The sequence below is a fragment of the Aristolochia californica genome, unplaced genomic scaffold (assembly GCF_029961685.1).
Source record: "Aristolochia californica isolate CCGP_79_NKW_82.1479 unplaced genomic scaffold, dmAriCali1.0.hap1 SCAF_16, whole genome shotgun sequence".
NCBI classification, from domain to species: domain Eukaryota; kingdom Viridiplantae; phylum Streptophyta; class Magnoliopsida; order Piperales; family Aristolochiaceae; genus Aristolochia; species Aristolochia californica.
In genome coordinates this window covers 5163566-5190770 of record NW_027181837.1, presented here as the reverse complement: position 1 = coordinate 5190770, position 27205 = coordinate 5163566, and the positions used below count along the sequence as shown (strand labels likewise).

The 27205-nt window shown below is 39.4% G+C and overlaps 2 protein-coding genes across 2 annotated transcripts; one reads left to right on the top strand and one right to left on the bottom strand.

The window, feature by feature from the left end:
- Positions 1 to 4729: 4729 nt before the first annotated feature.
- Positions 4730 to 7472, top strand: LOC137953960 (ACT domain-containing protein ACR3-like). The gene is made up of 7 exons (XM_068801536.1): positions 4730 to 4800; positions 4913 to 4958; positions 5519 to 5633; positions 5795 to 5862; positions 5948 to 6583; positions 6676 to 6780; positions 6872 to 7472. Exons 1-7 carry the CDS (start codon positions 4730 to 4732, stop codon positions 7238 to 7240), a joined length of 1410 nt encoding a protein of 469 aa, XP_068657637.1. The 3' UTR covers positions 7241 to 7472.
- Positions 7473 to 7581: 109 nt separating this feature from the next.
- On the bottom strand, positions 7582 to 25320 carry LOC137952971 (uncharacterized). The gene is made up of 3 exons (XM_068800115.1): positions 24653 to 25320; positions 16506 to 16693; positions 7582 to 8370 (listed from the first exon to the last, which is right to left on the bottom strand). The coding sequence occupies exons 1-3, from the start codon at positions 25290 to 25292 to the stop codon at positions 7744 to 7746; spliced, it is 1455 nt and encodes a 484-aa protein (XP_068656216.1). The 5' UTR covers positions 25293 to 25320; the 3' UTR covers positions 7582 to 7743.
- Between the last annotated feature and the right edge of the window lie 1885 nt (positions 25321 to 27205).

Genomic DNA, 27205 nt, shown 5'->3' with positions numbered 1-27205 from the left:
TCAAAAAGGAAACTAACCTTATGTCATTACAAGGAGTGGGAATGAGGATGTAAAAGAAAACTTGACTAATTTTTTTTATAATTAAAACTGAAAAATTATGAATTATAAACAAGGACTGGAAATGGAAATTTTTTTAAAAAATGTGGATACCAAAAAAAGATAAATGGGTGCTAAAAAGGGAATTTTCACAAGCAGCATATTTTTTGCGTGATCTTTGATTCTTCCGATACTCATATCATTCTCAAAATTAAGTGGATTAAGAAAAAGTTCATTGAGTTAGAAAATAGAGTCGTAGAGTTTCTTTTTGCATATAAATTTTCGGTCATGTTGGCGAGAAACATCTCCCAAATTAAGGTTTTTTGTTGCCTCAAAACTTTTCTACTACCTTACCTTTCCTACTTCAAATGTCAAATCCTCATTGTAGAAAACTCTAATTTCAATTTTTTTTAGCTCGAAACTAGACTCAAAGATTTTTTTATCAGTAATTTGCTATATGAAAAGTGTGGTAAAAAAGTTGCAAAATCCTATAAAAAATAGGGACTAGGAAAGAAGAAGTCTAAAGGGGAAAATGAAAACTCCTATTTTTCTTTTTCTTCTTTTTACTTTTCTTCCTCCATTTTTTCTCCATCTTCTTCTCCTTTTCCATGTGAGATCTTTTCTCACTCTAATACTAAAAGAAGGAAGTATGAAAGAGAAACTAGAAGAAAAATGGAAAGGAGAGGTGAGAACCTTGAGTTGTGTAGATTGATATGAGAGGCAAAATTATGAAAGAGGTGTTATCCTCTCTTACATTCGTCCTTCTATAAAAGAGTACAATTTGAATCCTACTAAAAATTAAATTTTCCAATAACACCCAAAATATAAATTGCTAAAAACATAGTTTAGAAATATCCTCCTAAATTTTAGTTATTTCCTTTGATCTTGCTTCTCTTGTGAGACTTGTATTGCATGAAATTCACCTTAAACTCAATGCAACTTTTGAGATATACTTTGCATGAGACTCATCTTAGACTCCTTAATATGGTTTCTTCAACATATATGAACTCGTTGCCTACACTAAACAACAAATCAAATCAATAGTTTCGTAGTTCAACACTCTTGTAGAAATCAAATCAAAGTATTTGAACTCAAGGATCATACTTTTTTTTCTCATTATATAAATCACATTGTTTGGAGAAGAAAGAAGAATTGAAAACACCTTGGAATCACATTGTCAACTGTGAGTGCCCGATTCAAAGATAGAACAAAAGTCGTTACTTTGACCTAACGTTGTCAACACTGACTCCTAATGACGAAAGATAGATGCATCGTTGTTTGACGCGTTTAGCGCATAATCTCTCCCCCACTTTTTAACTTCCGAGATTTCGTCGACCACTTGACGTTTCACTTTGCAACTATTCCATTGTAAATTACTTAAATATTCTTCATTTGTTCGAATTTTTCTTCCAAGCACCCTTTATTTATTTTAAAATAAAATTCCTTACGCTCGAATTAGAGGTGAATAATATAACATCAATGCCCTTTAGAAAAAAATTACTTTTTAATCTTTTTTTTCAAAAATGTTGTTATTTAAATTTTCTATAAAATAACATCTATATGGTATCAGGTTCTTTAAGTTAACCATATCCTTGAGCTCAACATGGATTTTTATAGAAACTTAGGGCATGTTTGGAAACACATAAAAGAAAAGAAAGAAAAGGAAAGAAAAAAGGAAAGAGGAAATTATTTTTTGATGTTTGCCAAAAGAGAATCATTAGGGAAAATAAAATAAGAGCTTAGTATGTAAAATTTATCTCACAAATGATTGAATTTGGGGATAAAAGAAAAGAAATAGAAACTTTATTCATCAAAATTTTAAAATATTACTAATTTTATTTTATTTTTTATTCTCCAGATGTATCCCAACAAGAGAAACTATATTTCTCTTCCACTTTCTTTCTTATTTTCCATGGGCATCAAACAAGAGAAAATAAACCTTATTTTCTTTTGTTTTTTCTTTTGTTTTCTTTCTGTTCTCTTCCTTTTATTTTCCCTCCACTTTTTGTGTTCCAAACGAATGTGAAGAAATTGTGAAGAATCAGGTCACATTGAAGAAACACCTTGGAGAAGAAAGAAGAATTGAAAACATAGAGTTTAAAGTGTCAAGTAGAAAATCTCAAGAACTTTAACTTTATAAAGAGGATTGTCATCAAAATCCTAAACCGTGTTGGAGCATAGGACGTGCAAACTTTTTTCAAAACTATATTTTTAAAGCTAATTCAAATATTTAGTAACCCTTCATTAATTTAGTTTTGGCCTTAGTCATGCTTAAAACTTAATAGAAAATACTACAAAATAGCATGAACGATCATATACTTAGGTGCATGATCGATTTATAAAGAAAGCAACAAACCTTTGCCATAAAGCGTGAATGATCAACCTCTACAGGCATGATCGATCATGCTTACTTAAGCATATAGAATGCAACAGGCATAAGTCATAAAGAAAGATTGATCAATCTATGTAGGCATAATTGATCAAATAGAATCTTGTCAGCAAAGTATATAAAGCATGATCAATCAACCCATAGCAGCATTATCGATCATTCTATTATAAAAAGTTTAGGAAACTCTCTGATCGATGCTATTATTAATCATAATATAGTCGTTGAAGGCAATTGATCAATTAATGAAAGAGATGATAAATCAACTCTTATGTGCAACGTTTTGTACAATGGTCTAAAATGGTTAATTTCACCACAAAACTTATAAATAGGGGTGAAACTTGTCTTAAAAATTCATTAATTATTAATTGACAAATCTAAGCTTTGAAATGATTTTTTACATGTAAATTTTTTATTTACCCTTTTGCTAGAGCAAACCTCATTTCTTTGAAATCTCTTCCAGTCTTGCATTTCTCAATATTCTAAATTCCTTCGTATCTCCACATACTTCATTTCCCATATTTAAATATTGAAGTTGTCTCTCCCAAGTTTTTGTGTTTCTTTTGCAATTTTCACTTTCTTCAAAGGTTGTTTAGAACATTTAACTCTAAACGAGAATCGGCCAGATTCGGCCACTAGAGTTGTAATCTAGTTGTATGAGAACCGCTTTTGGAGAGATTGAGATAAGTATAATTAGGGATTACACTTGGCTCAAAAAACTTCGATTAATCTTTTTGTGTTTTTTTTGGTACTAGAGCTAGATAGTGAAATTTTTTTTCAAGCAGAGGGTTTCTAACTTGAGTCCAAGACTAGTTATCTGACTCGAGAAAGCTGAATCAACTGAGTCAAACAACCGGGAATTCTACAGGACCGAGTCAGTCTCGAGTCCGAGTCAGAGGACCTCAATTGACACGTGGGCGTACATGAGCGTGGCATCGCAACACTTCAAAGACGGCTAAAACAATACTCCTGCGAATATCCCAGACCACTCCCCACGTATCCGACTTGGATGAATCCACGTGTTCCGCCGGGAGACGCGATCGGGCCGCCGCGTCCGGAAAACAGCCCCAACGAAGGAAAAGAGTCACCTTGACTCGGAATTTCTTACGTGACGAAAAGTTGGGAGATTCCAGTGCCGGACTGATTCCACTCCACCTCCGTCTTGGACTCTTCGATTCGATACATAAAAGGAAGTTGAGGAGATTCGGCGCTTTTCGACGCCTTCTTGCTTACGAGGAGTTTTTGGAGAAGAAGAAAACGAAGAGAGAAAGGGGAATCGGGAGGAGAATCGTGTCAGCAGTCGTTCGGGAAAAGGTTAATTTTCTCTATTTTTGGAAAAAAGTCTGTTATTTGACCGAACCGACCTATTCGAGCCTTCCGCATAAGATTTTGGTTTTCGGCGAAAAGCATCCATTACTGGGACGCTCTTTAGCTCTCTGCTTCTTTTCCTATGGTTTTCCTTTTTTTTTCTCTAGATTTTACTGTTTTGTTTGTCGATTCGTTGCTGTCGTAGACAAAGGAGGAGGTTCTACGGAGGTTGTGTGAATTTGGAGCTATATAAGTGCTGTCTGGAAAGGTGAATTTCTGCGTTTTTGTTTGAAGATTTTAGATGAATATCTTGTGTGGATTGTAACTTAGGATGGACGACGGGATGTTTTTTGTACAAGTTCTTTAGAAGTTGGTGTTCGACGTTGTGTGGTGGAAATGCGCCGCCGTCTCTGGCAGGAAAAAACGCCGGCATCTATGGAGAGGCTAACCATTATGTGTTTTATCGAAGAACGACGAACCAGATCTCTTATTTTGCTATTTTAAATCGTTTAATAATAAACAAATAGTGGTTTTCATGGCTGAATTCTGATGTCATTTCTTTGGATCTATGCTGATTGTTTTATTTTTATTTTTTATTTCTTCTTTTTGTTCTATTGACAGTCAAAAACCTCTGAATCTGGCAATCAAAGAAACACAATTTCGTCATCAGTCTTTCATGATGAACGATGACATTTTTAATATTGAATTTGTTGATATCGATCTTGAAATCTTCCACCCAAATTATTACGGAACTTCATAAAAAATTAAAAACGTGTGAAAATATAATTGCCAGGATTCGACCTAGTTGAAAGCCGAGAAGTGAGACAAGTTGTTTCAACGATGGCTGCTCTTCTAAGTCGTAACAATCTCTTGCAAGACAAGCAAAAGCTATAATATGCACTCGGCTTTATCCCTTCCTAACCTGTTTTTCGAAACTGATTTCCCTTGGTTCTGTTTAAAAGCACTCATATATGTTGAAAAGTTTTCGTCTCTTGCAGGATGCAGAACTTGTATAGGCCTTATTTCGACCCCGAGTTCGAAACACTAATGGAAAGGATACATCCTCCGTGGTGGGTCTCTCTCTCTCTCTCTCTCTCTCTCTTTGTTTATATGTTTATGTGGTTTCTTCGTTTCGTTGAAGTCGTTAGCATCTTCTTTTATAATTCGATTTGGCGTTTTCAGGGTTTGCATTGACAATGATTCGTGTGGAGACTGTACTCTTGTGAAGGTAAGGTTCTTTGCTATACAGCATCTGCTGTGAGAAACAGAAGAAGCTAGTTGTTTGATGTCGGCAGCTTCTCCGAGAATTTTACTTTTCAGGGCCTTACTCAGATTCTTTTTCAGATATGCAGTTTTAAGCTATAATTTAGATGCAGAAATACCCCCGGTTCTGCCTCCATTTGGTTTCTTCATAGTAGCTCTGTTTTTTCTTTCCTGGAATTGATTTTGGCCCCTTTTGTGTCTGTCCTTTGAATTCGAATAACCTGATGACCATACTACGAGCTAGTGGTTTTTTCCGAAGAAATTAAAAGTTTTGGAACATCAAAGAAACCACTAAAACAGACTTGTGGGCTTCAATAGTTGTCTGCAGATGTTTTCGTAACCAGTCGTTTAATCGGAGTCAAGCGTCAACTATATTTTATGATTCTCTCTCTCTTAATGCGCTCCAGCCCTTTTTTATTATAAATTTTGTCTGCCTCCATGATTTCAGTATTTAACCTTTGTTTCCTCACCAGAAGATCAGGAAAAGAGGCACGGATTTATATGACAGGTGAATGACTTTGACAGGTTGACAGTGCCAACAAGCCAGGCATTCTGCTGGATATGGTCCAGGTTCTCACGGATCTTGACCTCGTCATCTCAAAATCTTACATCTCTTCCGATGGTGGCTGGGTCATGGATGGTAATCTACGGACGCTTCTCGTTGTCTCACTTTTTGATCTTTGACAAGTCAATAAATTCATGAGGGCCACAATAATACTTGAGAATTACGATTCGTAGTTGCCCACAATTTCTTAAAGCATTAGAACACTACTATTCCTCAGGGGCCATTTGTATGTGCAGTCTTTCACGTGACGGACAGGCGAGGGAACAAAATAACCGAGGAGAGTGTTATCCATTACATACAGCAGGTCCGTTTCCTCAGCAGATGGACGAACCCCATTGAAGTACTAGAGAAAGAAGATGGATTTGTTTGTCTAACAGGGATGATTGCAGGCACTCTGTGCAGGAAGGAAAAGTACAAGTGGGAGGAATGGTCCAGAAGAAGCGGACACACACCAGAGCAGCTTGGTCACAGATAATAACACGGCCTTGGAAATGACTGCGACAGACCGACCGGGCCTCTTGTCGGAAATGTCAGCTGTGCTGGCGGAGCTCGAATGCCACATCGTTGTGGCGGAGGCTTGGACGCACAACAAGCGGGCAGCCTGTATTATGTACCTGAGTGATCAGACCACCCGGCGGCCCATCTCAGACCGCGAGCACCTCGCCCGCATTGAGGAGCAGCTGGTGAATGTAGTAGGCGCGCACTATCAAGACGGTGACAAGAGGACCAGGATGAGAGTGAGGTTATCGGGGCCCAAGACGGGGCGTCCGCACACGGAACGGCGTCTTCACCAGTTGATGATGGCAGATCGAGACTACGAAGAAGATGAGGATGAGGCAGTCGAGAGGAAACGAAGTGGGGCCCGTGTTTCAATAGAGAACTGCAAGGAGAAAAGATATTCTATTGTAAACGTGAGAAGCAAAGATCGACCCAAGTTGTTATTCGACACGGTATGCACTCTTACTGATATGGATTATGTCGTCTTCCACGCGGCCATTAGCTCTCATGGCTCCCTCGCAGCACAGGTGAATTTCTTCTTCCAAACTCTTTATTCCATTTCTCGTAAGAGGAAGATTAATCTCTCTTTTTGACTGATAGTCTTTTTCGTTGGTTGCAGGAGTATTGCATTAGACAGAGAGATGGATGTACCTTGGACAGTGAAAGCGAACGTCGGAGAATCACGCAGTGCCTGATTGCCGCGGTAGAGAGAAGAGTCTCACATGTCAGTATCTCCACCAAGCCCGACTTTTGTATTTTTCCTGGCATTACTGTTTCGATTGGACGTTAGCTCTAACAGTCTAGTACCATCGCAGGATCTGAGGCTGGACTTGTGCACGGGCAACAGAGTTGGCCTGCTGTCGGACGTCACACGGGTATTCCGGGAGAACAGTTTGTCCATATCTCGGGCTGAGCTGTCAGTCCGCGGCGAGAGAGCCTCTGGGACGTTCTACGTCACAGACGCATCGGGCGACGATGTGGACCCGAAAACAGTTGAAACAATTCGGAAGGAGATCGGAGGGACGAGCCTGGAGGTGAACAACGCCCCTGTTTGGGGGGTTCCTTTGCACGTAAATACCGCCCAGACGGACTCGCGGGAAGACAAATCTAGATCGTCTTTAGGAAGCCTCTTGCGGGCCCAGTTGGAGCGAATCTCCAGCAATTTTGCTTCCATAAGACCGTGAGCAAAGCAGCATCTTATAAGACACATTTCAACTGGGATTGCTCGGACAGCTCCGAGTCGATTGTGATTAACCAAACAAGTTGCCGAGGTTGGAACCAACGTCATCTCTGTAGATCATAGCTGCCTCAATTCTTGTTCTTTATCCCACGATTCATATTCCTCATCTCACACCACATGTGAATACGCCGAAATACAAACTACATTTTTATTGTAGAAGCATTTTTTCCATTACATAGAAGCTCATTTCCTGCTGGACATGAAAAATGGTTTCACATCATTAAAGTCAAAAGGAGTTAAAAGCACTAAAAGTCATCACGAAGATTCAAATATATTAGGGTAAATAATAAGGATAAGGAAGTTTATAAGAGAAAATTAATGACATTGGATGAGACCGATAGTTAAATAGTGATATTTACAATCAAAGGATTTGTTACTGCAAGGAAAGCGTAACAAAAAGGAAAGCGTGACAAGTACCACAAATTACAAGAGATTTTACATTTTTGGTCATACCGCATCGAGATCATCAACACTGAGCCAGTCGCTGGACTCCTTGGTGCCGCTAGGGCTGCCAGAGTGACCTTCCTTCTCTGCCTCGCCAGAGTTCTTGCTTAACTGAACCCAATCTCTTGAACCTTTGGAAGAATCAGAGGCATCAGTAACCGTCCTGGCACTTGTTGGGGGGCTTCCATCATCATCATCCTCCAGATCGCTGAATGACACATCCTCCTCGTTACCCAGTGAAACAGGTTGTCCACCCATCTCCCCATTGTCCTCTTGTAACCAGTCATCGCCATCGCCATCGTCATCATCTTTCGGGTTCAACAAGCTGGATTTGGCATATACATCCTTGTGTCCAGAGTGGCTGCTCGGCCCTTCTTCTACAACTGACTTGTCAATGATTCTCATTTCTGTAGACTCGACTGGATGCTTTTCAGTTTCAAAGTCTATGGTCGATGAAGTAGACTCAAACGCAGAAGTCCGGACTGGTGTGATTTCAGTTATAGGCCGAGGTTCTTCAGCCACATCTTTTGCGTAAGGACTGCTTACACCACTTGCACTTTCAGCATCTACGGCTTTAGGCTTAGTTCGTTTCTGTAGCTCCTGCAACAACATTGCCCTGGCTTCCACAATCTGCAAATAAAGAATGGAGTAACGTATAGAAATAAATCTCTACAGCAACAATGGAGATACACGCTGACTACCAAGCCAATGAATTTACTAAATGGCGTTTCTGAAAAATTAAACTCAATAGCATGTCGATAAATGTAATTAAAAATAAACATCAAGAAAAAATTCCCACGAACATTTCAGAAACAAATTAGGTCCAAAATCAAGCCTCATCCAACCCTTATCCAAGGATCCAGTGGTACTATTGAGGTTTAAAGGTTACGTCCTTCCTGTAATCATTGAAGTAATGTACAAAAAAAATTTCATATCTTAAACATCAAGGATATAATTGAGATTAAGAAAATTTCACTTCATAAAAATCAAGGACATAATTGAGATTAACAATACTATATGTTGAGGTTTACTAGGAGCAAGCTCAGAGTTATGATATTTGGTAGATTAATAATATAACCGCAAGATCTTCCCTTCTAAAATGAACATGAGGACAGATATAGTAAGTTCAACGTACACTTTAATAGAATAAGAGTCAAAACATGTTCCCGGGATTCTTTTTATATATAATTGTGCTCATGTCTCCTAGTTTGAGAGCTTTTCACTGATTTCACTTTAAAATGGATTTATTTTTCAAGATAGCTTTTTACTATTTTCAGTCTCAGGTAACATTTTTAATGGCTTTTTTGAATTTCACTTTCAAATAAATTTCAGACAAAAAAGAGAGATCACATAATATCTAAGGAAACAGATTAACACAGTACCAAAACAATCGCAGATTTGATTTCTCTATAACCATAGAAAAGAAAAATAGTCAAGTACAAATGCAGATGAATAATAGTCTCTTTTTCTGTTTTTTTACTAATCTCTAAAAGCTAGAGAATGTAATAGCATCGCTGCTGGTATCTCTATAACCATATCTATAGAAAAGGTTTTTTTTTTTCTTTTTCTTTCCCTCTTGTATCCTGAAGCTCCTCCCTTCCCCGTATTTGATGGATACAGATTTTCAAATGAACAATAGCAAAAACATCTTTGAGTCGAGCACACTCAGATGGAATCAACCCCTTATAGCTAGTAAAAAAAGGAATGGAGTCGACACCAACATACAGTAAACAATGGACAAACAAAAGATTACATGGATTCAAGTGCTCGGAGATGGATTCGACCTCATATGGGACTATTGAAATCAATGGATTCGACCCTTGCCAAATGAAGTTGACCCCTATACAAAAATTATAGATGGGTGCGAGTGCACAAAGAAGGATTCTATAAAAAACGACCGTTGGAGCTAATGGATTCGACCCTCATGCAATGGAGTCAAGCCCACAATGCAGATTTTCAAATTGTCAGAATGTTAGAGGCTAATTCAGAGGGTTATAGGTATCCAAATCTTGTAAGTGACCAACCACCATATTCAGCAAAGAAATAGGATTGATCCATTCTAACGGCTAGTTTTTTTAACAGTGAGAAACATGCTATATATATATGTGAAACTTGGCCCAAAGTTCAAGACTAACTTGCTCACACGAATTTCAAAGCTCCCAAGTGATTTCTCAAAGTATTAATGCCATCAAAACCCAAGAAAAGGTGTTTTAGGAGAAGTTTGCAATTTGAGAGCTAAGTATTTATGTGCATTGAGTTTTAAATCTGTTTTAAATACTTGTTCTTTGACTTATGGAAGGCGATTTCATTATTGGTCTTGAATTTAATATCATTTGACTTGAATTTAAAAATTCCTTTCATATTACCAGCCTTTCTAAAGCATCCAAAAACATTGATTTTTTAAAAACATATAGCGCAGCTGGATTGTTGGTGGATTCACCATAGAAGTGGTGTAATCAATTTGCACTTTATTTTAATATCTGCTTTACAAGAGGTGTAATGATACATTGACAGCAAGCAACCCTTACAAAGCCTTCAACTTCAATTGAGTGCTGCAAAGTCCCTTAATTGGGATCTAGGTACTTGTACCTAGGAGTTGCTGACCATAAGTCCCAAGGTGTTTGGGTTGGTGCTGTAAATTGAGTATCTTGAGGCTCTATGTTGTAGATGTCAATTGCTGACCATAGCAATCTGAAATATTGATTGTGACCCACTATAAAATTCTTTAGTGTCGTGGTCAATTATCTTGTTTTGTATTTTAATTACCGTTTGTGCATTCAAGTAACAAAGTGGTCATAAGACCGATATTTTGCTGAAAACTAATTTCTGTATTTTTTGCATTTTATGCTTACAGGGATTGTAAGAGAAATTTTGTAACAAGTTGAAGTTATATGTTCCAACTTGAGAGGCAGTGTCAAAAGGTACAAGTAGAGTTTATTTTGTTTAATTTATTTTCTATGAAGTCATTTCATGTAGAAAGTTAAATCCTAGGGTTTAAGGGAGAGCAGGGACATGTATGTAATTTTCAATATTATTTAAATCATAATAGGGGAAAGAGTGGATTAGTAAACCCTAATCACTCCCACTCTTTTCTTCCTACAAATTCCAACAAACGTATGCCCTCCGAACCGCTTTCTTCAGCTTCATCAGTTCCAGGCTGCTTGGCCCACCAATAAAGATAGGAAAATATCTATGGAAGCCCTCAATAGTAATATTAGTTTTGGTATATGACTGAACAAAACAATAACACTTTCATAAAAACCTACCCAGCTTTGTTGGGTTCATTGGAACCATCTTTCACCAGGTACTTATGTAGGCATAATCGTTCTAAAGTCTTCCACCCTTGCAAGCTAGAAGTTAGAAAACACAGATTCGTAGTAGATAACCACAAAGTCACACCTCTCCTAGAAAATCCCCTCTTGAAAGCTGGCTGGAGTTAAATTTGATGGCAGCTCAATTTGGAACTCAGCATAGCAGGTACTAACAATGTTATCTGAGGATCCATTCTCAACAATCTTTTCCAAGCGAATGTGCAGATCTGATTCTGTTGAACATGAGATCCAGGCTCATTTACTCGGAGTGAAATTACTCTCCCTGGAGTTCTCCAGCCATCATAATTGAAGGGGACTCTTCCATTGTCATCTCTTAGATATCTAGGAGCCACACTCCTCTAGGAACGTCAAAGTTATGATTAGGTCAAGGCACTAAGTGATCTCATGGCAACATGTTCTAAGGTCAATGTAAAAAGTAAGGATTTTGGTGGAGGAAGAAGAGAAAATTGAGAGGAAAAGAGAGAAAGAGAGAAAGGGAGAAAAGGCAGAGAAGGCTCGTTGGCTCTCTTAAATAATAAGTTTAGACTAAGAATAACAAAAATGCCCCTATACACTTAAGAAAGCTTATTCTCATTATACCTCCTTAACTATGTATCCTATGTACATGAAAATTTAAGCACCAACATAACTCAACATGTAGAACAAGATTACATGAAGAAATTAAACCACAAATGTGGTGACATGACCAAAATACCCCTGGATGTATTTTCTAACACTCCCCCTCAAGCTGAAGCATATATCCAGGAGTCCCATCTTGTCGCAAGATGATGCAAACTCTCGCTTGCCAAGGGCCTTGGTGAAGACATCTCCCAACCGATCTCCAGATTGAACAAATGGAGTAACTACCTTTTTTTTCATCACAGCATCTCGAATGAAGTGGTAGTCCACTTCTGTGTTTCCTCTCATGGAAAACTGGATTGCTTGCGATGAAGATCCTGACCTGATTATCACAAAACATACTCATTGGTTCAGCCTGGTTGAAACCCAATTCCCATGAGATTGATCTGACCCACATCAACCCGTTCACTGTATGAGCCATTTCCCTGTATTCAGCTTCTACGCTAGACCGGGCCACAACATTTTACTTTTTACTTTTCCAACTGACCAAGTTGACTCCTAAGAAGACACAATACCTAGAGGTTGACTTCCTGTCCAGTTGGGACCCAACATAATTTGCAATAGAGAAAGTCCCTATCTTCGTCTGGTTATTGGGTCTAAAGAAAAGACCTTTCCTGGTGCTCCTTTCAGATACCACAAAATTCTATGTGCAACTTCTAGGTGTATTTTGCAAGGATGTTTCATAAACGGGCTCACTATACTAACTACAAAAGAAATATCAGGTTTACTAACTGTCGCATAAATTAACTTGCCCACTAACCTCTGATATTGTGTTCTATCATCTAATTCAGCATTCTGATCATCATGAAGATTATGTCCCACTTCCATTGGTGTATCAACTGGTTTTGCTGCCAACAAACTGTACTCCTGGAGCATATCAATTATATATTTGCATTGTGTCATCACAACTCTTTTACTTTTCGTCACTTCAATACCTAGAAAATATTTCAATTACCCTAAGTCGTTGGTTTGAAAATGTGCAAACAAATGAGACTTAGTATTCTCTATACCAGAAATATCACTGCTAGATAAGATAATGTCATCTACATAAACCAATAGCACCTCAATTCCAGATGACCTATTCATTACAAATGAGTGATCACAATGGCTCCTTGAAAACCCCATAGATATCACGACTTGGCTGAATTTTTCAAACCGAGCACGCTGACTCTGCTTTAGCCCATAAATCGCCTTCTTGAGTTTACATACTCTATGTGTCTCCCCTTGAGCAACATACCCCAAAGGTTGCTCCATATACACCTCTTCTTCAAGATTACCATACAAAAAGGCATTTTTTATGTCCAACTGACATAGGGGCCACCCTTGATTCACTGCAACTGAGATCAAAATACGAACAGATAATAACCTAGCAACAGGCGAAAAAGTGTCAAACACATCAATGCCAAATGTTTGAGTATACCCCTTGGCAACCAACCTAGCATTATACCGCTCAATAGAACCACCTGCATTATATTTAATGGTATAAACCCATCGACAGCCAACAACTTTGGCTCCTGACGGTAAATCACATAGTTGCCAAGTGCTCTGATCTATCAATGCCTCCATTTCAACATCCATAGTTTGCTTCCAATGAGGAGATAAAAGAGCCTCCTGCACTGAAGAAGAAATAGTGTAGGTAGAGATAGACAAAGAAATTTTTTTATAGGTGTTAGATAGGGAACTAAAGATAAAGTGAGACAAAGGATACCGTGTACCTTTCCTAAGTGCAATAGGAAAGTGTAAAGCATATGGAAGTATGGAAAGATACATAGCCCGGAAGGTCGTGAAGGGGTACACTCAAACTTTTAAAATAAATGTGTTTGAAACATTTTGCTTGATATTAAAGGGTGGATCCTAATTCTGCTTGATATTAAAAATATGTTTCTTTATGGTGATTTAAAGAAATATGTATATATGAAGAAACCTCCTAAGTACGTTGCTCGAAAGGAGACAAGAAAGGTGTTTGGTTCAAGAAGGCTATCTATAGACTTAAACAGAGTCTCGAAGCGAAGTTTGAAATTTTTAGCAAAGTGGTTATGGAGATTGGATTCTCTAGGAGCCATTGTGATCAATGTTTGTGCTATGGAGACAGTCAGAGGTTGTGGATCTAGTTGTGTACGTGGATGACATTATATTATCTGGGAGAAATTCTAAAGGTTAAGGAGTATCTAGTAAGGCATTTTCATATAGGAATTGGGGCAATTGAAATATATCTCAGAATTGAAATTTGGAAGGGATTCCTCTAGTTTAGAGGAAGTATGTGACAGACATGTTAGAGGAGTGTGGATGATTGGGTAAAGATACCCATAGAATTTAATCATGCCCTTCATGATGACAAAGTCCTGAGCTTAGGGACAAAACGTAGTATAGAGGTCTAGTAGGAAAGTTACTATATGCTACGGTGACAAGACTAGAAATTTGCTTTGTAGTAGTAGTTAGTCAAGTCATGGATTCCCCATGTAAAACACATTTAGAAGTTGTCCACATAATTTTGAAATATCTAAAAGGAGTTCCTAGAGAAGGATTGTGGTATAAGTCGCAAGATAAAGTTGATGATATGGGATATTCTAATGCTGACTATGTTAAATCAAAATCAGATAGAAGGTCTACTAATCAGATATGTTGTTATGTGGGATGTAATTAATCAATTGGAAGAGCAAGAAACAGAGTGTGGAGGCAAGATCAAGTGCAAAAATAGAGTACAGACCATGGCACATATGTTAGTGAACTTATGTTGATAAAATCAATTGTAGTTGAGAAGGGACTCCATGTCAATGAACCTATGGCCATGAAATATAATAATCAAGGGCTATATTTATTGTCAACAATCCAGTCTTTCACAAGAGGAAGAAGCATATTGAAGTTAATTGTCATTTTATCTAAGAAGCTATCATGTAAGGGAAGATAGTTACACCTTATGTATGATCTTCTGAGCAACTGGGAGACATTTTTACTAACCCCTTCAGAAATGTGAGCATATAATACTCTGCAACAAGCTGCAAATTTTAAATACTTCTAATCCAGCTTGAGGGGGACTATTAGAAAATGTGTTTCAAGGGTATTTTGGCATTCTACTTATGTAATATCTACTCCTAGTAGCCATAAAGCATGCTAGGAAGCTAGTCTATAAGCCTATCCTGCTTTCTAGACTTTTATGGCTTCATATTGTGCATTATGAACTTATGCAATGAGGGACATATTGACCTTTTGTCCCTCTTTTACTAAAGTGATATAAAAGCAGGCTACGGATTGAGTTCTCCCTCTAATGTGAGCAGCTTCTCATGCTGCCTTTCTATTCTCTTCTCTCTCTTTTTCTCTTCTCTCTTCTCTTCTATATTACTTCAATTTCATGTTTATCTACAGGAATTTTATACATTTCTAAGATCAACTGTTTATGTTGTTTCCCAAAAAGTCCCTTCCCTCAGAGAAAGTACTCTCACAGCAAACAGGTCCTGAAATCACCAAAGCAAAATATTCAAGGAATAATTGTTTCTTCATAAAAAAGAACAATATATAAGAGGGAACAGAAGTATTTAGCAATCACCATCATTATCATCAACAAAACATTGTCCCAATACAAATTAATCTGCTAAATGTACCTTATTGGGCTCCACCTACATTCTACTTAAATACACCAAAATATTAAAAAGGAAAAATCCAGTCAACTGATTCATAGCCATGTTATCTAACAGTAAACTAGACCCTCAAGGAAAAGTATAGTGAAATAAAGCAAATAATACTTAACCAAAAGGGCTGTTCTGATCATAACATAATCCTGGCTGATAGAGCAATAAAATCAATCAACCAATGATCATACAACTCGTATTTAAGTTTGAAAATATTAACTCAGTAATGGGATTAGACATTAATTTAAAAACACAAGTCAATGAATATCTAAATCTAGACATAGTGAATTTTGGATTGTCTGTCTCCTGGGTCACTAAGTAAGCAAGGCTATTAGACCAGAAAACCATGGTGAATATACTGTATAGATGCTAGTAATTTTTTTCCTCGGAAGTATAACCACAATCAACTTTGCCACTTAACGTTTAGCTGCCAGACCCAACCTCAGGTAAAGGAGACGATCAATGGTGGTTATATAGCAAGCTGCCAGACCCAACCTCAGGTAAAGGAGATGATCTATGGTGGTTAACAGCAAATGGAAAACTTTCTTCACATCTGATATCTATGAGGAATTCATATAACCAATCTTAACAAAGTGAAAAAAGATTTTATTGGTGAGAAGTATGTATAGCTTCACTCAAAAGGTATAAAGGATTTCCATGTTATGTTCAAGAATGAGTTATCTTGCTCTACTTGGCATGCTTCGGAGCTAGTGCTCTTTATCTCAAATCTTGTTCTGAATGTTGATTACACACATGACACCCCAGCCTGGTGACACTTGAACCCAAGACCTCATACTAGAAACCCCTCCCCAACATGAGCCAAAGACTAGTCCATATTACACATTACTCTCTAGTAAGATTTTGTCATTATATTATCAATAATAATTTCATCACCTTCAAAACAATAAAAAATAAAAAAAAATGCTCCAGAAGTTATCACTACAGTCATTCTGCATCAGAGAAAGTAACCATACGAGACCTATCTTACCAAAATAAAAAAAGAAGTGTTCTCTCTTACTTGCACACCTAATAATTGCAAACAGCAGAAAGAAATTTCAAGCTCTTGAAAGTCAATCATAACTTGATAGTGGGTTTTTAAAATTTATTATTCACTAGAAAAGAATTATTTACGGAAGTTCCAACTTCCATATTCACCACAGAGTTGAGGTAATAAAACAAAGGAACTTACTTGAGGAGTCGATAACAGTTCAGCATCATGCTTATTGAGTCTAGGGTGCAGGAGAACAAAATAGATTTTCCAAAAGCAACCTTCACTCATGTGCCTTGGACAAAGCTCAATCCTTAGAGCAGCTAGCCTGGGTGCAAGATGTTCAACAGCCAAAGCATGCTCTTGTTGTGCATTAGACATATCAAAATCTGGAGGTAAAGTAAAACATGTAAGCAAAGTATGTAGACCAAGAGTAGAGCTTCCAATCTTTATGTAGTCACTGCTAATCTTTCAAAATGTTTGTGCCTTACTGAAAATATAAATTTAAATAAAATACTAAATGAGGGTCTTCAACATGTGCAGTTCACAGCATAGGATTTGCCACAAAAAAAAAGAAAAAAAAAAAAAAGAAGAAGAAGCAGCTACTACTTAACTTATTAAATCTATAGATGTCCAGGAGAAAAAAAAAATTAATCAGGCAATCCATGCCATAGTTTTATTTTGAAGGTTACAGTTAGGTGGTATGAAATTCATGGATGTATAATGCAAGAAATGATCACATTAGACTTTGAAGAGTGAATTCACAAGAAAAAAAACAGAAAACCAACTAACAATTTGTCATTAATATTTATAGGTTCTTTCGACTTAAAAGCATATTCCAAAACCACAAAAGCTGATGACATTAGTTAAGCAGCTTTCCCAAAGAAACAAGAAATGACTAAAAAGTTTCAAATGCCTCCATATTTCATGTGGCATAGACACTGTTATATCAGCAGAAAGCTGCTGGAAAAATAACTGTTCCCATAGTTGACAAGGATTATCTTTTTTGAAATGCAGTTTAAGAAGGATGATGAACTCTTTATGTGATTTACCAGCTCAAATGCCACCTCCAATGAGCATAAAAGAGATAACCTACACAAATTTACACATGCAATTTAGTGACAACCAAACATTGTACAGAAAATGTTTTCCGCCGTCAATACAGTAAGTCAGTAAAAGATTCTAATCACAGTAGCTTCAAAGCAGGTCTATTTTCGATCCAAATTCCAATGACAGCAGCAACTGCTAAGAAGAGAGCAGACATCTTCAACATAAAATACATAACAGCTGTTTTCTATTCTAAATACATTTTTTACTATTCAAAGTATAGTACAAATTTGTGAGTGATCTCAACAAAATCAATTCTGCCAAGCATATTTCATGTAAATAACAACAGAGATCTTTGCAGGTTTATCGAAGATGTTGAAGACTTTATTTCCATTGTGCTGGATTTGGTCTTTGGCTTCATATATGCTGTATTTGTGGGGGGGGGGTTTAGTCATAGTCAAGCTCCTTTTCTCCTCATATATACCTTTTCATCTTTCTTTCCATCGGTCGACCTTGTCCCCTCCCTTAAAAATAATTCAAATTCTGTCTCCACAAAAAATAATAATAATAATAGAAACAGAGATTAAGTGTTAAAATCATCCCAACATTGCTAATGTGCTTCAATCTATGAACCAGTGAAGAAGTTTTAAGGAAGTATGAATGTCTCAGTCATGAAGATTTCTTAATACTGAAAATCATAATTCTCATTCCTATTTGACTATTTCGGAATTAAATTTTAAGCTCTCTGCAAAAATGCAAGAATGTGGTCTCTCTGTAGATGTAGCTTTCTATTGTCTTTATCCCTTAAAAAATAATTTGCAGCATTAATTTTAATTCAAAAAGATGTATGAGGCAACGTGCAGATGGCCTTCTTTCTCCTATACATTCAATAAAGTCTGGATTTGCTCATAGACAAGCCACCAAACTCTCATTCCCAGTCCTCACTTTCACAATTAATTAACTTCGTTCTCTCAAACATCACAACAAACGTTAGCCTCATCCCTCGTGGCCTAATGATAAAGATTTCTTAACTCAATTTGCAAGCATCCTGACGGAACTCTCATTCCCAGTCCTCACTTTCACAATTAATTAACTTCGTTCTCTCAAACATCACAACAAACGTTAGCCTCATCCCTCGTGGCCTAATGATAAAGATTTCTTAACTCAATTTGCAAGCATCTTGACGGGATATACTTGCAAAGGCAATTCATATTTCTTTTAACTCTGTCAGATGTCATACAAAACCGGAGATTTTACAATAATAACATATAATATTGCCTACACACAATTACGACAGCAAGAGCGAACGACATGGTCCCACCTAAGTTGCCCGGGAAGACGTAGAGTACAGTGTTATGGTTCTGGGTTAAGTACTTATGCCTTCCGCTCCTGATAGGTTGGTTTTGGCTAGGTGTTTAACATTTGGTATCAGAGCAGGCTCCCATGTCGCGAGTTTGATTCCCGACAACGGCGCAGAGGTTGGATTATAATTACTGGTAGGGTCGGCAGAAACCGGGTCGGGCTTGTGTTGCTGCGTCACGCGCAAAGGCTGGATTAAAATCACAGGTAGGGTCGGCAGAAACCGGGTCGGGCCTGTGTCGTTGCGCCGCCGTGGCCATCAGCTCGTGAAGGTGGGGTGTGATGTTATGATCCTGGGTTAAGTACCTATGCCTTCCGCTTCTGACAGGCCGGTCTTTTGGGTAGTATTGGCTAGGTGCTTAACATTTCTAGATGTTGTGGTCTCTGACCATGGATCGAGTCACTCGTCTGTGGAAGAAGTCGATTTGCGTTTCTAGGACAAAGCCTGGTTGCCGAGACCTCTCTGGTCTCCCTATGATGTCGATTTGGTGATAACGATGGGTGAAAAAGGATTACGAAAGGGAGAAGATGAGAAAGGATTGCCGGAAAGGGGGATTTAGACTCGTTGACGGGAGTCCACACCGTGGGTTCCAGGGGAACGCCGACCCTGGTTCTTTAGGGAGAACGCAGATCGCAAATTCCTTTCTTAGTTTTCCATTCCTTTCGATAGCCCTTAAGCTAAATCCGAAAATAGAGTTATTACAAGAATGCCATTAAGGCTTCCCTACTTACATTAATCAAATAATTAAAAGACATGTACGCATAAGCCATTTTAAGTCATAATTCCACTGTGTCACTACGCCTGAGTCAACTCACCGCATCGCCTCTGAATGACTCGTCTTGCTATCGAATCGACAACATCATTCCCCCCCTTAAAAACGAGGTTGTCCGCATCTCGAACATGGGGTAGGCTTGCTAGAAAACGTCAATGTCCTCCCAAATAGCATTGCTGGCGTTTGAGTGTGCCCATTGAACTAAAACCTCCCAGCGGTGTGCATTCTGTCTAGCATTTAAAATCTGGGTAGGCATGAGAGATAACTAACCTTCTTCCATTGTTGGTAGACATGACGTGAGGGAAGGGTCACTGCCTTTGAATTGCTTGAGGAAGGACACATGGAAGGCATTGTGGATCCTGGCGTCTGGAGGCAGGTGGAGTTTGTAAGTTACTTCACCCACCCGCTGAGAGATGACGAATGGCCCAAAGTATTTGGGCGATAACTTATGCCTGCTGCCTGCCATGGAAGATTGCCGGTAATGCTGGAGGCGCAACCAAACCAAGTCACCAATGTTGTATTGAACTTCTTTGTGTCCTTGATCATAATACGCCTTCATTTTGGCCTGGGACTGCCACAAACATAGGTGTGTAACCGCTAGCAATTTATCCCTCTCAATAAGAGCAGTGTCAACTGCGTCCACCCTGGTGGACGTTGGAACATATGAAAGGAGCTGGGGGGGATCCCTGCCATATACAATCCGGAACGGTGTCTCCTGTAAGGCCGTGTGGAAGGAGATATTGTAAGCATACTCTGCCCAAGGAATACAGTCCACCCACTGCTTTGGACGATCGCCAACCAAACACCGTAAATACATTTCAATGGTACAATTGAGCACCTCTGTCTGGCCATCTGATTGAGGGTGATAGGCTGATGAATAATTTAAGTTGGTGCCGCAAAGGTGGAATAGATCACGCCAAAACTGGCTAGTGAAGACGACGTCCCTGTCACTGACAATGGACTCTGGAATGTCGTGGAGCCGAACAATGTGAGTAAAAAATATTTTAGCTACTGAGGCAACTGTGTAGGGATGTTCCAAGGGAATGAAATGTCCATACTAAGAGAATCTGAAAACGACCACCAGAAGAACAGATTTGTCGGAGGATTTCGGCAGACCTTCAATAAAATCCTTTGAAATATCCGACCAAACCTGAGTGGGAAGTTGTAGTGGCTGGAGTACCCCTGCTGGACTTAAATGCTCGGCCTTGTTCCGCTGACATACAGTGCACATAAAGACATATGAAGTAACCGAGGATTTCATACCTTCCCAATAAAAGTCTTTTCTGAGCCGAAAGAGAGTTTTCTGGATGCCTTCATGATAACTGTTATGATAGGCTGAGAGCACTACGTCAATGAGAGGAGACGTTGGAGGCAAATAAATGTGATGCTTGTACAGAATAATACCGTCATGAATTCTCCAAGAGGAGGCCATTAGTCCCGCTGTAATTTTCTGTTGTAATTCTTGTAACTCGAAAATAATATTGTGCGTTGTCTTGATAGATTCCAGCAATGTAGGAATGGGGTGACTGATGGCATTCAATTGGGCCAAAGATTTAGACCGACGAGAGAGAGCATCAGCTACTGTATTCAATCAGCCCGCTCTATGTTCCACGGTGAAGTCGAACCCCAGTAATTTACTGATCCATAGCTGCTGCGGGGATGTAGATATGCACTGATCCAAGAGATATTTCAAACTATAATGGTCAGTGCGGATGAGAAAATATCTACCCCATAAATAAGGACGCCAGTTGCGTACTGCTTTCGCTAGACCAATAAGTTCTCTTTCATATGCTGGCAGTTTATGTTGGTGTAGCGAAAGTTGGCAGCTGAAATAGGCGATAGGATGGTTAGCTTGTAGCAGAACCACCCCTATACCGCCGTCGGAGGCATCACATTCGACCATGAAGATTTCCCCAAAATCTGGTAACCGTAAGACCGGCGCAGTAGCAAGTGCTATCTTTAGAGTCTGAAAGGCTGTGGTGGTCTCATTACTCACTGGAAGGAATTTCGACGCAGCAGATTTGTTAAAGGTGCTGCTAGTGCCGTGTAGTCCTGAATGAACTTGGGGTAATAGCCGGCTAAGCCCAAAAAACCCCTCAAAGGGGAAATGTTGCTTGGTATGGGCCACTGTGTAATAGCTGCAATTTTTTCTAGGTCCACTGTAACCCCAAATGCTGTAATGATGTGCCCCAAATAAGTAACTTGTTGGCTCCCAAATGTACACTTTGTCCTTTTTAAATAAAGCCGATGAGCTCGAATAAGTTGGAAAACCCTTTGGAGATGTTGTAAATGTTCAAACCACGACTTGCTGAATATGAAGATGTCATCAAAGAATACAAGAACAATTTTTTTGAGATAATCCGTAAATACCTCGTTCATAAGCGCCTGAAATGTGGAAGGAGCGTTAGAGAGACCAAATGGCATGACGAGAAACTCAAAGTGTCCGTGATGAGTACGGAAGGCGGTTTTCTGAATATCTGGAGGGTGCATACGGACTTGATGATATCCCGAACGCAAATCCAACTTCGTGGAAAACTGGGCCCCATGTAGTTCATCCAATAATTCATCAACCACCGGAATAGGAAACTTGTCCTTAACAGTCTTGGAATTTAGTTCTCTGTAATCCACACAAAATCTCCAAGTCTGGTCATGCTTCTTAACAAGTAGGACTGGGGACGAGAATGGAGACGTACTCCTTTTGATGAGTCCCTGTTCGAGCATCATTTTACATTGTCTCTCAATTTCATTTTTTGTAAATAAGGGTAGCAATAGGGGCGTACCACCACCACCTCAGAGCCAGCATTCAAACAAATTTTGTGGTCACATCTTCTCAAGGTGGGAAGGCTTGTAGGCTCCTGAAAAATATCATAATAGTCCTCCAATAAATCTTTTAATGACGTTGCCAAAGGAGGCTGTTGGTGGAGTAGATGCAATTGTGGCTGAATGTCAGCCTTGCGGCCTTGTAACTTGAACTGTTGGCCTGCCAGCTCAAACATCATAGTTAATGCAGTGAAGTCCCACAAAATTGGGCCCAACGTGTGCAACCATTTAACTCCAAGAACCATATCGAATCCGGCTAAAGGGATAATCAGAAATTCTGCTTCAAACTGAGAACCTTCAACAGAAAATAGTACGGCCTTGCTGACCCCATAACTAGGAAGTTTCTCTCCATTGACCACTGACACTGAAGCCACTGGGCGAGCCTGCACTTGCAGTTGTAATTGTTGGGCTGCGTTGCTACTAATGAAGTTATGGGTACTCCCTGAATCAACCAAACTGAGGAGAGGTTGGTCATTGACGATGGCACAAAGCTGCATAGTTTCGGTAGATTGTAGGCTAGTAATTGCGTAGAGAGAGATTTCAGGTTTTGGTTCTTCCTCTACCTGCTCTGCATGTATGGGCTCGTCCTCCTCATGATCTTCCAATTCTAGCCAAAATAACTTCTAACATTGATGACCAAATGTATATTTTTCATCACAATTATAACACAACCCTCTGGATCTTCTGTCTTCCATTTCTGCTCTTGACAATTTTTTGCTAAATGCTGATAGAAGCTGACTAGTCTTGGTTGTTGTGGAAGTATTTGCAGGGGGCACTGGAGCGTCATGTGCTGCTAGTAGCAGACCTGTTATTCTGCCAAGGCTTACAATTCTGAATTTTTTGTTTGGCCTCTAGAGTGCAGGCCAAGTTCATTGCTCAGGCTAAATTAGAGGGAGCGAGGAGCTCAACCTCTAACCGGAGGGACTCTGATAATCCAGCAGTAAATAAGCCCACCTGTTGATCCACCGGACTATTTTCCTGCCTCTGGCTAATTTTTCTTGAAATGCCTGCTGGTATTGCTTTACGGTGCCGGTTTGACGCAGCAAGGCTAGGTCCCCTAATGGATTGCTCTGAGCAGGTGGTCCAAACCGAATTGTGCATAAATCTTTAAATTCTTCCCAATCTATGTCCGGATTTTCCATTTCGAGTTGGTGGCCCCATAGTTGCGCTTCATCGAGCATGTGGAAGGCAGCCAACCCTACTTTGTCATTTTCAGTTGTTCTTTGATGAGAAAAAAATTTCTCACACCTATATAACCAAATTAAGGGGTCCTCGAATCCCTGAAACAGCGAAAAATCCAACTGTGTACCTCGGGATGGTCCCACCACTAGAACCCGAGCTCATGCCATTTACGGTCTGCTTTGTTCGACCCACAAAGTGGTCGCCCTGCATAGCCGAAGGCCTCCTCCTCCCTTTACGAGGAGTGGGGTTTCTTACCCCCATCAATTCGTCAGGTTTAGCAGAAATTTGTTGGATTTAAACATTTACCTGAGACGCTCTGCTTTCCATCAAAATCGCCAGACGTCCCTTTGTCTCTTCCTGCCCGGATTGTATCATTTCTCTTACGGTAGATCTCCAATCTTCATTGTTTGATGGCTCTCCCATTTCGGCCTGCTCTGATACCAAAATGTTGTGGTCTCTGACCATGGATCGAGTCACTCGTCTGTGGGAGAAGTCGACTTGCGTTTTTGGGACAAAGCCTAGTCGCCGAGATCTCTCTGGTCTCCCTATGATGTCGATTTGGTGATAACGATGGGTGAAAAAGGATTACGGAAGGGAGAAGATGAGAAAGGATTGCCGGAAAGGGGGATTTAGACTCGTCGACGGGAGTCTACACCGTGGGTTCCAGGGGAACGCCGAGCTTGGTTCCTTAGGGAGAATGCAGATCCCAAATTCTTTTCTTAGTTTTCCATTACATTCGATAGCCGTTAAGCTAAATCCGAAACAGAGTTATTACAAGAATGCCATTAAGGCTTCCCTACTTACATTAATCGAATAATTAAAAGATATGTACGCATAAACCGTTTTAAGTCATAATTCCACTGTGTCACTACGCCTGAGTCAACTCACCGCGTGGCCTCTGGATAACTCATCCTGCTATAGAGTCCACAACATACAGTGCTGAAATGAATATTAGGACCTGAAGAAACATGAGCAATCCTGCCTATAGTGTAATCGAAATACTCCAGTTGCTCTGGAGCATATGAATAGAAAAATCACAAGAAAGGCAGGAAAGTATTCCCCATATATATATAACTTGAATATGCCTCTCCATTACCATTGCAAAACACATGGATAAAACAATAAACACATTGGAATCGTCATTCTTACACCAGCAGATAAACTTACCATCGGAATCTTCATCATCTACAAACAGCGGGAAGTCCAGCCAGGTTTCCGGATGCATAGAGATATTCCTCGCAAACGCCATGACCTCTTCTGTCACCCCCACCGCACCTCCGTCTAGATCTGCATCGTCCGAATCCTCAGATCCAAACGGAAGAAAACTCGAGGCAATCTTTGATATCTCCGTGACAGCCTTATTACTGGACAACTTCGAAATTCCGGTCCTGAACTTTCCTCCGATCTCGGAGAAATCGCTTCGAATTCCAAATACCTTCGGTGAGGAACCAGCGGATTCCGGATCATCGGATTGCTTAGAGACAGACGGATCGAGTCTCTCGGTAGTCGACGCATTGACGGATCGAGGCGAAACCGAGGAAGAAGAAAAGGAAGGAGAATGTGATGACGCCGCCGGCGACGGTGCCAGGAAAGAGGCCACACCCCAGAATTGACGAGTTAGGGTTTTGGTGAGCTCCGAGAGGTCCTCTTTGACGCCTCGAGGCGAGTCCGCGGAGATCTGATGGTAATCATCTCCTACCTCGCTCGGATTCTTTCCTCTGTTTTTCTCGGCGGCGGCGTCGACGTCGACGTCGACGTCATCGTCTAGCTTCAGAGAGTTAGCGATAGACTTGGCCAGCCATGACATTGCGCTTCCGAGGAGACGAGAGAGAGAGAGATACTGTAATCTGTACAAGCTAGGAGATGACCAGAGTAAAATTTATATGGCTCAATGGAAATGACAATAAAGCCATCATGCTTTTTTTTATGACTTTTCTGTCTGTTCCCTGTGGAATCGCTGAGTTGTGGTGCGACTTGTCACGCTAGGCTGTAGCGTAAGTCGTGTGAGTGTTTCAGATATTCGGATATTCGGTTACGACGCCATCAGTAGTTCGAGCTAGGGTGGGTCGAGCCTAACAATTATGTTGGAGTCGAGTTTGATTTAAATATTTTAAATTTGAACTCGAACCGAGCTTAGGCTCAAGCTTAAAATTATTATCAACCTCGAGCCTAATAATTTTAATTGAGCTCGAACCGACTTCAATATTTATTTAAAACTTTTTAAAAAATACAAGTCTCGAATTCGTGCTCCAAGATACATTTAAATTTTTTCAAAAAATACATGTCAAATAAATTGTATATAAAATTTGGAATGACCTCTACTTAAAATTGGGCATAAGGGTGGCATCGAATCCAACTGAGTACGAACCTTATTCAAGGCGAGCTTGATTTAAATATTTTGAACTCGAGCTCGGCCGACCCTAGCCTCAAACCTAAAATTTTAATCAAACTCGAGCCTAATAATTTTAACCGAGTTTGAGCTCGAGCTCTAGCTGAGTTCGAGCTTAACCTACATCTAATACTCTATATAAAATATATATTAAATAAATTATATATAAAATTATGCATACATTTTAAAAAAAGAATGATAGGGGAGGTTCATGATTGAATTTCAATAATGGATTAGAACACACTAATATTAATCTTTTTTACTCCAAATATTGTTTAACTTATTTTGTAATTTTTTAAGTTGGCCATAAATTTACTATGGCCTCCTTAGTGCCCCTAATTGAAAATTTATATTCTAGGAAAAACTAGAAATATTTTTCCTATGATACCTATTTCCAAAAAAACCTTTAAATAAAATCATATTACTATTAGTGACTTATTAGAAAATTACAAGAAATATTTTAAATTTTTTTTAGGAAAGTTAAATGGACCTCTTATTGCCTTTTAGGGAAATAAATAAATTAATAATCAATTTAATATATTACTATACTTATCGATAAAATTTTAATCAAATAAAATGTCAAACACAAAATTGCTATGAAAATTGCCTCATGCTAAAAGTATTACAACATCAACTGTCAAATACTGATTCAAAAAATTTCTATATGCTTCCAACGGCGCCGACGATAGTCGGGGATAACAGCTGCGACGAAAAAAAAGGAGCAGGCAGAAGGCGGTCGGCGAGGCAGTTGTCGACGGGCGACAAAGGCGGTTGGAGGGGCTCGGCAGTGACGAGGGGAGGAAGAATTTCCCCCCCTCGCTCTCGCTCCCGCTTCGCTCGGCGCTCCGGTCCCGCTGTCCTGACTCCTCTAAATCCCCCAAATCCCGCGTCACTCGTTAAATTAACATGCCGGCTCGCTAGCTTTTGAGCCAAACCTTGATTCGGTTGAACTCGACTCGTTAATTTAAACGAGCCGATCCCGGATCTCGAACTCAATTCGAGATTCAGGTATACCGAATCAAACTGAGGTGGAATCGAGCCGATCTTGAGCCGCTTGCGAGTCGGCTCGGTTCGAAGTCACCCCTTCGAGCGTCTAAGACTCGCGGGTGCTATTCCCTATTGCGCTATGAGTCTTACAAGTTACAAGTGACTTCTACCATCATTTCATATTTTGTCTCACCAAATTTTAAACTTGTGTATCATGATAACGAAAAAATCACTTTGTACAAAACATGCGAAACAACTATCTCAATCGTTCGATCATGATCTACAAAATTTGATCCAATTCTGAATAGAATGAATTAGTATTTAGGTAAAATATATTTATATGT

Bases quoted from the DNA above. Each gene is read 5' to 3' on its own strand.
- LOC137952971 (XM_068800115.1), bottom strand. From the start codon at position 25,292: ATGTCATGGCTGGCCAAGTCTATCGCTAACTCTCTGAAGCTAGACGAT. The intron at 16,694-24,652 runs GTAAGTTTATCT...CTTTACCTCCAG, and splicing joins AGATGATGAAGATTCCGATG to ATTTTGATATGTCTAATGCA. The intron at 8,371-16,505 runs GTAAGTTCCTTT...CTTTATTTGCAG, and splicing joins AACTGTTATCGACTCCTCAA to ATTGTGGAAGCCAGGGCAAT.
- LOC137953960 (XM_068801536.1), top strand. From the start codon at position 4,730: ATGCAGAACTTGTATAGGCCTTATTTCGACCCCGAGTTCGAAACACTA. The intron at 4,959-5,518 runs GTAAGGTTCTTT...TGACTTTGACAG, and splicing joins GAGACTGTACTCTTGTGAAG to GTTGACAGTGCCAACAAGCC. The intron at 5,634-5,794 runs GTAATCTACGGA...TTGTATGTGCAG, and splicing joins TGGTGGCTGGGTCATGGATG to TCTTTCACGTGACGGACAGG.